At 40.5% G+C, this 13,963-nt stretch overlaps 1 protein-coding gene across 3 annotated transcripts in view; it reads right to left on the minus strand.

Annotated features, from left to right (window-relative positions):
* Window positions 1-13,963, minus strand: part of fxr1 (fragile X mental retardation, autosomal homolog 1) — a 109,972-nt gene that overhangs the window by 57,883 nt on the left and 38,126 nt on the right. For all 3 annotated transcript variants that reach the window (XM_043702362.1, XM_043702363.1, XM_043702361.1), the window contains exons 5-8: window positions 12,556-12,704; window positions 7,885-7,978; window positions 4,839-4,955; window positions 2,091-2,261 (exon numbers count right to left, since the gene is read on the minus strand). In XM_043702362.1, the coding sequence (XP_043558297.1) occupies window positions 2,091-2,261; window positions 4,839-4,955; window positions 7,885-7,978; window positions 12,556-12,704 (531 nt within the window). The remainder of the gene's footprint in view (window positions 1-2,090; window positions 2,262-4,838; window positions 4,956-7,884; window positions 7,979-12,555; window positions 12,705-13,963) is intronic.

Here is a 13,963-nt window from a genome sequence, read left to right on the forward strand (position 1 = left end):
AAATCAAATTTCAATACTAATTACTGTTACCAAAAGTGGCAAACAGGGAGGGCAAACAAATTGCCTACAACAGGACAGACAAGCTAGCAAAATGTGCAGCTGAGCGGCAGATGGTGTTTAATGGAGAAACCGGAAGTGATGCAATTTGTCAGAATGGGTGGGGAGGGGCAGTACAGAAATAATGGTGTAATTCCAAAAACTGTGCTAGAAAGAGCAGCAAGACTGAGTATAAGTTGAAGGAGGCACCATCTGATGACTGTGGCAACTACTCCAGGATGAGGCAGATGCAGCTCTACCCCTTTCCAAGGTCTCCCAGTGAGCATGCAGCACATCTCGGGCTTAACCTCCCAGCCCAGGACAGTCCACAGCTAGGCCCAGAAGCCTGATGGCGGAGGCAGTGGCGGGTTTGATTCCAGCCCAGGACCCTGTGGTGCTGGTTGCCTCTACGAAGTTAGCCCAGCATGAGGTTATGGTGGCAGTGTAGGCGTAATCAGATGGCGCCGGAGTGTGGCAGCTCTTTGTTCCAGAGGGAATGGCGCAGCACAGGGCGGTTGGAGCAGTATTGTCAGTTTAGCAGCAGGGACTCAAGGCATCTGGTTGAAGGAGCCCGGATCCAGGGGTATGGCTGAGCAAGAAGTGGAAGCTGGATCAAAGATCACCTAGCTTTGAGATAAGACTATAAGATGAACTTTATTGTTTTATTTTTCTGGCTTTTTTAAAAAAAGTTTATTTTTTGTGTTTTAAGCAACACTTTTCATTGTATTTGCTAGAAATACATTTGACAATAAATAAATCACATCAAATCAAGGAACAAAAATATCTCAGGGTGCAAATGCAATAATGTTTGAAAAGGCAGACCATACTGAGAGTGCAATTAGGCTATGATATATATTATGCTTCAGAAACAAATGCATCGACTACTAAAGCAGGGAGGTCATGCAGAACCTCCACAAATCTTTGGTTAGGCACTAAATAGAAAACTGCATTCAGTTTCAGTCACAACACAAGGAAAGATGAAAAGGTCCCTGAAATGGCGCAGGTGAGATTTACTGGAATGATTCCAGGGATATTGGGGCTACTGACAAGTTTAGTTTGGAAATTCTGAAGTTAATACCCTTTGTTGTATGGAGAACGAGGAAATTTCAGAGAGGAGTACAGATGATGATAGGTTGGATAAGACAAACAAAGAAAAACCCCTGGCATAAGCTGATTGTACAATGCCTACAGAATCCAGATTTAAGATGTTAGCTAAGACATCAAGAGAAATGCAAGGAAGAACTTTTTGTACACTGTTAGTGGTAATGGCCTGGAATTCACTGCCTACAAGGGTGGAAGCTAAAGCAAGGAACAATTTCAAAAGGAAACTGGACAGGCACTTCAAGGAAATACGCTTGCAGAGCTACAGGAGCTGAGCAGAGGATTGAAATTGCTTGGATTACGACTCCAGGGAGCCAGCATGGACTTGATGAATCAAATGACCTTCTATGTGGTACATGATTCAATGATTTCAAGAACTGGACAAGACAGTCTCAATAAAAGGAAATTTTATAAAGGTTTTTCCAGATCATCCTGCAAAGTTCATAGCAGAGAAGGCACAACAAATTCTTGCAAAGTACTTTGAATGCCCTAGAGAACAAGGGATTGAAAAGACTTCTACTCCTGGAGTTGAGACAACTCCACTGACATTAAATGCCCATGCTCATGTGACAGTGTCCTTCCTGGTATGCTGAACCACACCCAACTGCAAAATTATTGCTACTGAAAAATACTTTTGAGAACTTCCCACAGACTTTTCCATCAAAACTGAGAAGTGCATTATTTCTAGTGGCTTACGTAGATGGAAGAAGAGTAACGAAAAGATAAACCATCTAAAAGACAGAATTATAGCAAAAGGATTCTTTATCCTAATCTAATCAAAAAGTAGCTTCAAAATTTCCAAAGTCTATAAAGTACTTAAATCGATATTATTAGTGACTTCTTTAAACGTTCTTTGGTGGAATAATGGTAGGCATTTTTCATGCTCTTTTTGTTAGTTTTCAAGGTGTTGAACGAATAAATGAAGACTTAATAAAATATGCCTGCAAGCTTACCTCTCCATAAATCCTAAAAGTGCCAGTTTCTTCATCAAGCTCGATTGCTGTGACACCAGGAACTTTTCTTGCTTGCTGAATGTTGGAACCATGGGTTCCAATTGCCAGACCCATGAGATCCTCTCTGACAGTGAATTCCTCTTGGAAAGCAGCTGCGAGCTGCTTAGTACTCTGGTGGTTAAAAATCACAAGAGCTAATTATTTCAGTTAACACAGTTAACACCATTGCGATGGTCATGAATAAACAGTGAACAGAGAGCAGTACAAATAAGAAGTTTCAAAAACTCAAAAAAAATTGGTATGTAAACCAGTTTTATATCATTTATTTAAAAAGATTTGCTTAAAAACTAATGATTCTGTTAGTAGCAATTATATTTGCTGACAAAAGTAATTACAATTTCCAACAGTGAAATAACATACATGACGCAAAAGACTTGATCTTGAAACATCAATTTATCATAGTCAGGCTGTTAACATTGAAGCAAGTGCTATAAAGGAGGCTGATGGCAGTTCAAATTCCCAATCCATAATATAACCTGTAAAAGGAATGGATTAAGTGGAGCTGGAACACCTCACCAACCAACTGGGAATAATCCTTGGGCTACCAGTGTAGCATAAGTGATAACTTCTCATAATACCACTCATCATCTTGATTAAACAATTTATAAATGGTTTAACAGAACAAAATAATTAAAATAATCTGAACCTCCATGTACAATTTATAGTTGCGCTCAGACTTGTACACAAACATCATTAAGGGATGTAAGAGGTTAAACAAATACTTCATTGAACGTGCATGCACACATTTGTTTCAGCTCAACAAAATTGGCGAAAACCAGTTTCCTGTTCATTTCTTAAGGCAATGCCTTGAACAGTCAGTGAACTGGTATAATGTCAAAAAAAAACCTGTCAGTCATCATTAACTGGTGCATTCTCCACGGCAAAGGTCAGCACTCTCCCCTCATTAATATACATTTTGTTTTCCCTTTGCTTAAGTATTTCTTGCAAATTGTCCTGATGAGTAAAAGGCAAAGCTTCAACCAAATGTGTCTTTGATCTCAAGTTTTATATTACCAATCTGTTTTTTTTGACATGCTGCAAATGAATAAACATACAGCACACATTGCAGTAGTTTATAAGGATTATTGAACAGAAGTATCTGTAGACTATTTAGGTCCCTGAATCTATTTCACCAATCGTTCAATTAGATCATGGCAACTCTGCAATCTAATTCCTTTTATCTGCTTTTGTCAAATCTCTTAATATCCCTGGATTATACAATCTATCGAACACAAATTTAAAGCTAACAAGTGATCAAGCATCAACTGCTATTTGAACAACAATCTGTGTGTCGAAGTGTTCCTAATTTCAATCGTGATGGGTCTAGCTCTATTCTTTCAACAATGCTCCCACTCCCAGATGCCCCAACCAGCAGAAATAGGTAATCACTAATCACCTTGTCATTTTCCCTTCATGTAACAAAAACTTCAACCAAATGCTCTATACTTTTGAAATTCAGGGAGAACAGCCCTAACTCTCCTTGCAATTTAACTCGGAGTTCAGTTACCATTCTGGTAAATCTATGCTAAAAGATTCTAAAGATGTTTTACCCAGAACTGTTCTCAGTACTTTAGACTTGGTCAAATCAGAGCTTTGGATAGCTCAAGCATGACCTCTACCCCTTTTTATATCTCGAGGTCCAAAATACAATGCCAGTACTTCATTAGTCTCAATTATTTTCTGTGCCATGACATTTTAATTATCTATTTACTTAGAACCCCATGTCTTTTTCAGATCTCTGCTGTTCTTAGCTTTCACTAAGCTTAATAAAAAAGTGTACAACTGAATTACTTGAGACAGTGCACTTCACTTCAGGCTAGACGCAAGGTTCTCACCTTCCTTTTCACAGTAAGCAAAAACAGTATCCAGTTTAAGCTGGATTCTCCTTTCCTAAAATTTCCAGGTATAACAATCTTAGAATTGATCAATAGAATAATATAATTTGGATGTTTTTTTTTATTCGCTTATATTTGGAATCCTCAATAAATCAATCCTTTTTGGCAATGATTTTGTCTCTTCTTAATTGTAATCCTTTAAAAAAATAATCTAGAAATAATTCTACATTTATCAAATTAATCACAATATATAAATGAACTTGTAAATCTTTAAAGAAGTTGACCTCCAAGACATCTCAGTGGAAGAGGTGAATGATACTTCAATTATTCTATTTAGTTCTCAAACCGTGTTATAAAACTAAATGGATAAGTGAAGCCAGAACATCTCCCCAATCAGTTGTACTGTATCTATCCTCAGTCTACCGAAATCATATCAATGCTGGTGTCTCAGTATACCATACATCATCTTGATGACAAAATATACAAACGTTTACGAGAACAAACAATTTTGAACATCTAGAATCTCTGAGTTGTCTAGGATCAAGGATTCCCACATTTTCTGAAATTATGAAGTTGTTAAAAAAGTATTAAACCTCTATTTTTTGATCACCTCCATCTCTTGCTAAGCTTATCCTTTAAAGGAAGGACAAACCCTCTCTTTGCCATGGCACAAACATGTATATTAAAAATTGTAGATATTGCCTTTTGCATATCATAATTAATTTTCTCATCCTCCTGTAAGTAGTTCTTCTTGTACTACAGATCTTTGGTCTCCAGGAAATAAATATTGACTAACAAGTTATGTGCTGTCTTTGAAAGCACAACAATCCAGTAGTACAATATTTTTGCTTACCTCCAAATGTTTTGTTGCTTCTTCATTCCTGGACACAAGCATGAGCTTTGTGCGAATACTTCGTAAGTGCATATCACTAAGAATACTGACTCTTTTCACTGTGGCCTCTTTGGTAGACTAGATTTTTAAAAAAATGAATATATATAATTTACAATAAACAAATCTTCAATAAAACCCCAATGCTCCATCAACACATTTACTTACAGCTTATTAACAGATTTTGATTCAGCTATACCCACCAACACTGTGCATTTAGTTGCTCTTCTAGTTAGATAATTAGGCAAATGAGAATGAGGTGCCTGTTATCATTTGAAATCGTAACTGTTTATTAAGTCTCCATTCTAACAGGACAATAAAAATAAGAACTAGAAATATCAGGCTGTAAATTTGCTCACTGAGTTGGTAGATTTGTTCTCAGACATTTCATCACCATGGTAGGTATCATCAGAGAGCCTCTGGTGAAGCAGTGGTGTTTCGCCCCGCTTGCTATTTATCTGTCTCGGTTTGGTGTGGGAGGTGATAACATTTCTGGTTGTTTCTGAGGGGTTGGTAAATGGGGTCCAAATCTATATGTTTGTTAATGGAGTTTCGGTTTGAATGCCAGGCCTTTAGGAATTTCCACATGTGTCTTTGTTTAGCCTGTCCCAGTCGAACTAGTGTCCCTCTTCGTTTGTATGCATGGATACCAGTGATAGATGGTGGTCATGTATTTTGGTGGCTGGTTGGTGCTCATGTTATCATTGTGGCTAGCTTCCTGCCTGTTTGCCCAATATAATGTTTGTTGCAGTCCTTGCAGGCTATTTTCTATTTGACATTCTTTCTGCCGGTTGTTGGTATGGGTTCCTTAAAATTCATCAGGAGCTGTTTCAGCGTAGTGGTAGGTTTGTGGGCTACCACGATTCTTGGGGCCGGAGTAGTCTGGTCATCATCTCAGAGATGTCTTTGACGTATGGCAGGGTAGCTAGAATCTCTGGGTCTGTTGTGCAGGAATAGGCGGAATGAGTTTATCAGGTGCCCATTGTTCCTGAATACATTGTATAGGTGTTTTTCCTCAGCTACTCATAGTTCCTGGGTGCTGCAGTGTTTTGTGGCTCATTTAAATAATGTCCTGATGCAACTCCGTTTGTGGATGTTGGGATGGTTACTCCTGAAGTTGAGTGTCTGGTCAGTGTGTGTGTGGCTTTCCTGTAGATGCTGGTCTGCAGCTCTCCATTGGCTTTTCATTCTACTGTGACATCTAGGAAGGGGAATCTGTTACTATTCTCTTCCATTTGGTGAACTTTATACCAATAAAGAATATTGTTATGTTTCATGATGACAAAGATGTCATCTACATAGCGGACCCAAAGCTTGTGCTGCATGGTGGGAACGGTTGTTCGATCTGCATAACTGCTTCTGCTAAAAGTCCTGATGTTGGTGATCCCATAGGCGTCCCACTGATTTGTTTGTAGATCTTGTCATTGTAGGTGAAACGGGTTGTGAGGCATAGGTCTACTAGTTAGAGGATACTGTCCTTGCTGATGATGTTGGCATTTGTGTCCTTGGTTTGTCAATCAATGAGGCCAGTGTTTCTTTGCCTGGGTTGATGTTTATTGATGTATATAGGGTTGTCACGTCGAAGGAAATCATGGTCTCGTCATCCGCTATCTTGGTGTCTTTGACATCAGGATACATGAGCACTAACTAGCCACTGAAAGACATGACCAACTGTCATTAGTATCCATACACACAGATGAAGAGGGACACCACTTTGACTGGGACTACACATCCATCCTGGGACAGGCTAAACAAAGACACAGGCAGGAGGCTTGGCATTCAAACCATTAACAAACATATTGATTTGGACCCCACTTACCAACCTCTCAAACAGAACTGGGAATTATATCACCTACCACAACGAACCAAGACATAAATAGCAAGTGGGGCAGAACACCAACGCTTCACTGGAGGCTCACTGATGATGATGGTGACAAAACGTCTGAGAACAAATCTACCAGCTCAGTGAGCAAACTTACAACCTGACCCACAATACGCTATACCGCTCATGTCCATACTTCCTTTCCCATCCTGTTATGTACTCAGTGAGAACATTTAAAAGTTCCCAGAGCTCAAGAATCTCAAATATTCAAAACTCAGTGTGTTGATGTTTCTTTGAATCTTAAGCAGTCAACCCACTTATGCTTGAGATATTAAAGGGTTAAAGGGATATTAAAGGGATGTCCCAAGGCTAGGGTGGGATGTCTCTGTCTTACAGGTAGAATGTAAGGAATTTACACTCCTATGCCTTGCCAGAGCCATTTGTATGGCCATTTCCTAGTTATTTAGAGTAAAAGAATTACATTATTACCCCCTATTCAGAAATCAATAAGAACATTGCAGTTGGAATTCTGACTGCTCTCTGCAGTTAAAAAATGATTCATAACAGATTTGGCCATGAAGGGATGATTTACATTACATTGTTTCTGGAAATGATCAGGTCACTGCATTGTATCTTGAGTGGCATGTGACTATGAGGGAGTGGCTGGGGGTCGTCTTGTGGGTATTATGGACTGTGATGTAAAGATTTTGTATTAAAAGGAGAACTGTTCCATTGTTCAGGGAGCTTCTCTCAACACGTTTAGCAAGCATTGCGAGGAGTGTTAAGTGATCCTCCAAAACCTGTTCTGTGCTCAATAAAATTTGGTTGTTCGCAGAAGTTGGCGTCTGCAGTTGCATCAAATGTGTAAGAATCTCAAGAAAAAGAACCTAATATTCTGAGACTATGACTCTTAGATCGACACTCTCCATCAACAGCATGTACCATATTTAACCCTCAGAATTTTAAATGTTTTCATTAGATTACCTCTCAATCCTCTAAAATACTCAACTTGTAGCACAGCCCCCTCAGTCCTACAACCAAATAAACGTTTGTTTCACCTCCTGAGCAAGTACATCCCTCTTCAGATAAGGAGATCAGCTCTACACATTGGAAGAGCTTGCTAAAGGCCGATAATTATATTAAAAACTAGTTTTGAGAATTAAATCTAAACATTTTTTCAGTTCTTACCAAAACCAACAATTGACCAGTGTCAGCACTGTAGAAAATGCAATCTGCTTCAGTTGCCTTCTTAAAATCCTTATGTGCATTTTCATGTGCACAGCTGGATAGGAAAAAGAATGCAGTATTAACTCCAGATTATCCACTCCTGCATTCAGCAGCAAATATAAATACCACAGACAAACTAAATATCAAAACATTGTTCAGAGGCAAAAGCCATGTTTGAAAACAAAAATAGTAACATTGGAAAAAACTTACTTGAGGATAATGAAGGCAAAACCTTCTTGAAAATAATAGTTTATTTCTGGATCACAATCAAACATCACATGAGTCAGCAATTCAGGCTGCATGCCTGCGTTAACTAACTGGAAGTTATGTCTTCCACATGGCTACTCCAAGCCCACAGCTCTGTTTTCTTTTCCCTTTTCCAAGGACACATGCAATCCCCTTTCGAAAATTACAACTAAATCTGCTTCCATCAAACTTTTTAATAGTGCATTCCATCTCATAATACTGTATGAATAAACATTTATCTTCTCTCAAATTGTCTTAGTGATTATCAGAAATTGATATCAGAAATTGACTCAAAAGCTCACCACACAGGAGGATGCCTTTGGCCCATCATGTCCGTAATAGTCAAAGATGCAACTGCACTAATCCCATATCCCAGCTCTTGGCCCATAGCCCTAACTGTTGTGGCCACATAAGTGAATATCTAAATACTGCTTAAATGTTACAAGTGTTTCTGACTCAAATCACCCTTTCAGGCTGAGTTCTGGACCATAACCATCCTTGATGAGAAAAAAATTCTCAGCTTTCATCTTAACCTTCTTTGTCTTATCTTAGATCTATCCAGGTAAAAACAATGGCTGCAGATGCTGGAAACCTGATTCTGGATTAGAGTGGTGCTGGAGAAGCACAGCAGTTCAGGCAGCATCCGAGGAACAGGAAAATCGACGTTTTGGGCAAAAGCCCTTCATCAGGAATACAGGCAGAGTGCCTGAAGAGTGGAGAGATAAATGGGAGGAGGGTCTCGTCCACATCCCGCACCTTCGCCCTCAGACCCCACCCCTCCAACCGTAACAAGGACAGAACCCCCCTGGTGCTCACCTTCCACCCTACCAACCTTCGCATAAACCAAATCATCCGATGACATTTCTACCACCTCCAAACTGACCCCACCACCAGGGATATATTTACCTCTCCACCCCTTTCCGCCTTCCGCAAAGACCGTTCCCTCCGTGACTACCTGGTCAGGTCCACGCCCAACAACCCACCTTCCCGTCCTGGCACCTTCCCCTGCCACCACAGGAATTGCAAAACCTGCACCCACACCTCCTCCCTCACCTCCATCCAAGGCCCTAAAGGAGCCTTCCACATCATCAAAGTTTCACCTGCACATCCACCTATGTCATTTATTGTATCCGTTGCTCCCGATGTGGTCTCCTCTACATTGGGGAGACTGGACGCCTCCTAGCAGAGTGCTTTAGGGAACATCTCTGGGACAATGTGGACGAGACCCTCCTCCCATTTATCTCTCCACTCTTCAGGCACTCTGCCTGTATTCCTGATGAAGGGCTTTTGCCCAAAACGTCGATTTTCCTGTTCCTCGGATGCTGCCTGAACTGCTGTGCTTCTCCAGCACCACTCTAATCCAGAATCAGGTTTCCAGCATCTGCAGCCATTGTTTTTACCTGGATAGATTTAAGATAAGACAAAGAAGGTTAAGATGAAAGCTGAGAATTTTTTTCTCATCAAGGATGGTTATGGTCCAGAACTCAGCCTGAAAGGGTGATTTGAGTCAGAAACACTTGTAACATTTAAGCAGTATTTAGATATTCACTTATGTGGCCACAACAGTTAGGGCTATGGGCCAAGAGCTGGGATATGGGATTAGTGCAGTTGCATCTTTGAGGGCCTCTTTAACCACGTGGGAAAGAAAATTGCAGTCTCTCAAGGAGGAGGCCATCCGGTGTGTTCTGTTGTGGAACTGGTCCTCCTAGGAGCAGATACGGCAGAGGCGGAGGAATTGGGAATACGGGATGGCATTTTTGCAGGAGGTAGGGTGTGAAGAGATGTAATCCAGGTAACTGCGGGTGTCGGTAGGTTTGTAAAAAATGTTGGTGTCAAGTCGGTCGTCATTAATAGAAATGGAGGGGTCCAGGAAGGGGAGGGAGGTGTCAGAGATGGTCCAGGTAAATTTAAGGTCAGGGTGGAATGTGTTGGTGAAGTTGATGAATTGCTCAACCTCCTCGCGGGACCACGAGGTGGCGCCAATGTAGTCATCAATGTAGAGAAAGAAGAGGTCGGGAATAGTGCCGGTGTAACTATGGAAGATGGACTGTTCTATGTAGCCAACAAAGAGACAGGCATAGCTGGGGCCCATGGCTACCCCTTTGGTCTGGAGGAACAGGGAGGATTCAAAGGAGAAATTGTTATGGGTGAGGACCAGTTTGGCCAAATGAATGAGTGCGTCGGTCAAAGGGTACTGTTCGGGACGTCGGGAGAGGAAGAAACGGAGGGCTTGGAGGCCTTAGTCATGGCGGATGGAGGCGTAGAGGGATTGGATATCCATGGTGAAGATGAGGCATTGGGGGCCGGGGAAACGGAAGTCTTGGAGGAGGTGGAGGCATGGGTGGTGTCTTGAACGTATGTGGGGAGTGCCTGGACTAGGAGGGAATAGGACAGTGTCGAGGTAGGTAGAGATGAGTTCAGTGGGGCAGGAGCAGGCTGAGACAATGTGTCGGCCAGGGTGGTTAGGCTTGTGGATCTTGGGAAGGAGGAAGAACCGGGTAGTGCGGGATCCCGGACTATGAGGTTGGAAGCTGTGGGTGGGAGATCTCCTGAGGTGATGCGGTTCTGTATGGTCTGGGAGATGATGGTTTGGTGATGGGGTCATGGTCGAGGGGTCGGTAGGAGGAGGTGTCCTCGAGTTGGCGTCTGACTTCAGCGGTGTAGAGGTCAGTGCGCCAGACTACCACTGCACCCCCTTTATCTACTGGCTTGATGGTGAGGTCGGGATTGGAGCAAAGGGAGTGGAGGGCAGTGCGTTGTGAGGGTGAGAGGTTGGAGTGGGGTAGGCAGGTTGAGGTGGTTAATGTCCCGGCGGCAGTTAGAAATGAAGAGGTCGATGGCAGGTAATAGGCCAGCACGAGGTGTCCAGGTGGATGGAGTGTGTTGGAGGCGGGCGAAGGGGTCCTCGGAAGGTGGGTGGGAGTCCTGATTGTAAAAGTAAACTCGGAGGCAGAGGCAGCAGAAGAAGTGTTCAACCCCTTCATTCATTGAAAAAGTGCCTTGCTATTTTACCTGTACCCCTCAACCTTTTCTTCCAACTGGTCTTCTGGTTATGAACCTCTCCATGGAAAACGTTCCTCACTTACTCTATTAAAACTCTTCATAATATTAAATATTTGCGTTAAATCCTCTTTTAGTCTTCTTTACTTTGGACAAAGCAATCCTAACCTTTGTCTCCCCACAAAATTCCTCTTCTCTAGTAAATCACTTCTACTTCCTATATAAAAACCTTGGCATCTTTTCTGAAATATGGAAATAAATCACTGCTATAAGTTCAGCTAGTGCACAATAATCGGTTTGCAGAGCCTCCTTGCTTTAGTTCTCCATCTTCTGCACACCTAACATTTATGTGGATGAAATCCCAAATCTCCATTAACGTATGTACAATTTAGTTTTCTTACTTTCTTCAAACTTCCTCTGAAAAGGAATCACTCCTGCATTAAATTTCATCGATCACATACCCATCCATTTCACCAGTCCATGATCTTTTTGAAGTCACTACTAGTCTCAAATTCCCACATTTTATGCTGTCTGTAATCTGTGAAATAATGCCTCCCTTCGTTCATAATGCAAGTCATAAACGTACACTAAAAAGGTCCAGTGATCCCAACATCAGTCCATGCAGACACTATATTTGTCCCACCAATCTGATAAAAGACACTCCACTCTACTTCTTAGCCAATTCTGTACCAAGGTGTCAGTGCTTTTAATGACACATTATTAACTTTTTGCTACCAGTAAGTATTATATTCAACTTCAATCACTTTCTGAAAATCCATATTTATAACATTTACTGCACTTCCATAACCAACCTTCACTCTTACTTCATTTTAAGATGTGACAAAGGGGTGTAATTTATATATTTAAAAGAAGAGAGCTTGGATTTAAAACTATTGATGTGTGTTGGTTTATTTTTAAGAAGGAATTGAAAATTAAGCATGTCAAGCGTTCTGAAACCATCATTTTAAGTATGAGCCTCCTGGAATATGAATGGAGGTTTGTTTATACCATAAAAGGTTATGACTGATGACAGAAAACGTTAAACTATTAGATTAAAATGAGCAATATCTGTGCTCCCTTTTTCAATGAAATGCCACACATTAAAGTGGAAAAAACATGAAAAATAAGTCAGATTTTATTCTGGAATCAGTAGTAACATGAGTTGACACCAAAACAGATATAATGTTCTAAGTACATAAGTTCAGAACTGTAAACCAATTGCAGGAGACAAATGCAAGAGAATCATGAAAAGACATTCGAATTCAGCAATTGGTCAATCTGATTAGTTGACAAGGGGTCTTTATTTATATTCTGCAATAATTGAGGAGGTAATAGAACATTGTAGTAAGTTAAATATGTCAAGCCAAACATTTATTCTCTACTTACGCTTCTCTTAAGTCATCAGGGACATCAATTGTGCACTTGAAGAAAGTATTCTTCGTAACTGTCTTGTTTGGGTTCATCGGCCGTAATCGCTCAAAAGTAACAATTTCATTGTACGTTGCATCACAGGCAGCATATTCAATTACATAAAACTGCAGAAAACAAATGGATGTCAAATCTGGATATAAAAATGCACTACGCAGTTTGTCTATAAAAATGTTTAAAATTTAATTAAGCTGATCTAAAAGTAAAAGCTACAGCATGTTCTTCTGCAGAAATGTGTCATACATGTAAATTTAACATTGACATATGGCTAAGTAACATTAAGGACCTGACAATTTTTAAAAGGATAGTGACATTTGTTGAAAATAAAAATTCAGGGACTATTCTGTGTAATACAATGTAAATTTAGGTTCCTAAAGAAACTACCAAAGAGCCTACCACAGGAGGGATTCAAACATTTAATCCAAGTTGAAGGTTTCAATATGGTCTTAAGCTCAACGATCCCTTCTAGTAAAATATTACAATAACTTTTAACATAAGCACACTTCTTGCATTTGCTCTCCTCAGTATAAGTAACCATTCAACTGATGGTCTTTCAGGCTTCCAAATCAAAAAGACAAGGAAGTCATTCCCAATTCACATTTTGAAAACATAACTTGAAAATCCTTTAATAAAGTTTCTTATTTCCCTCCCTGTATCCTTGTAAGGAAACATGTGAGATGCAACTGTCTTACTCCATTGATTCCAACTGGACAACTTTGATAGACATCATGGTTTCTTTAATGACATATTTAACTGCATATAGTTAACCATACATAACTAAAATCTTTTTCTTATTGCATATACTTGAGTAAAAGTCAACCTCCTATTTTTGGCCAAAAAATCTGGAACTTTCCATATATCTTGTGTAAAAGTCAACCGTAGTTAGATTAGATTACCTACAGTGCGGAAACAGACCCTTTGGTCCAACAAGCCCACACTGACCCTCCGAACAGCAACACACCCAGAACCATTCACCTAACACTACCGGCAATTTAGCATGGCCAATTCACCTAACCTGCACATCTTTGGACTGTGGGAGGAAACCGGAGCACCCGGAGGAAACCCACACAGACACGGGGAGAATGTGCAAACTCCACACAGACAGTTGCCTGAGGCAGGAATTGAACCTGGGTCTCTGGTGGTGTAAGGCAGCAGTGCTAACCATTGTGCCACCATGCCGCCCTATTCTTCACAGATAACAGATCAACATTTGAATCAAGGTATTATTCTGTACATCAATGTTACAATCAGTAAATTAATTTTATGCTATTGTGTGTTAATGTACAATTCACACCAATTTGGCACAAAAGTTGTCATATCAGGTTAGAGTCAGGTGATAACCTCCAGTTGTGTGCAGGTCAGCTAA

The sequence above is a fragment of the Chiloscyllium plagiosum genome, chromosome 13 (genome assembly GCF_004010195.1).
Source record: "Chiloscyllium plagiosum isolate BGI_BamShark_2017 chromosome 13, ASM401019v2, whole genome shotgun sequence".
NCBI classification, from domain to species: domain Eukaryota; kingdom Metazoa; phylum Chordata; class Chondrichthyes; order Orectolobiformes; family Hemiscylliidae; genus Chiloscyllium; species Chiloscyllium plagiosum.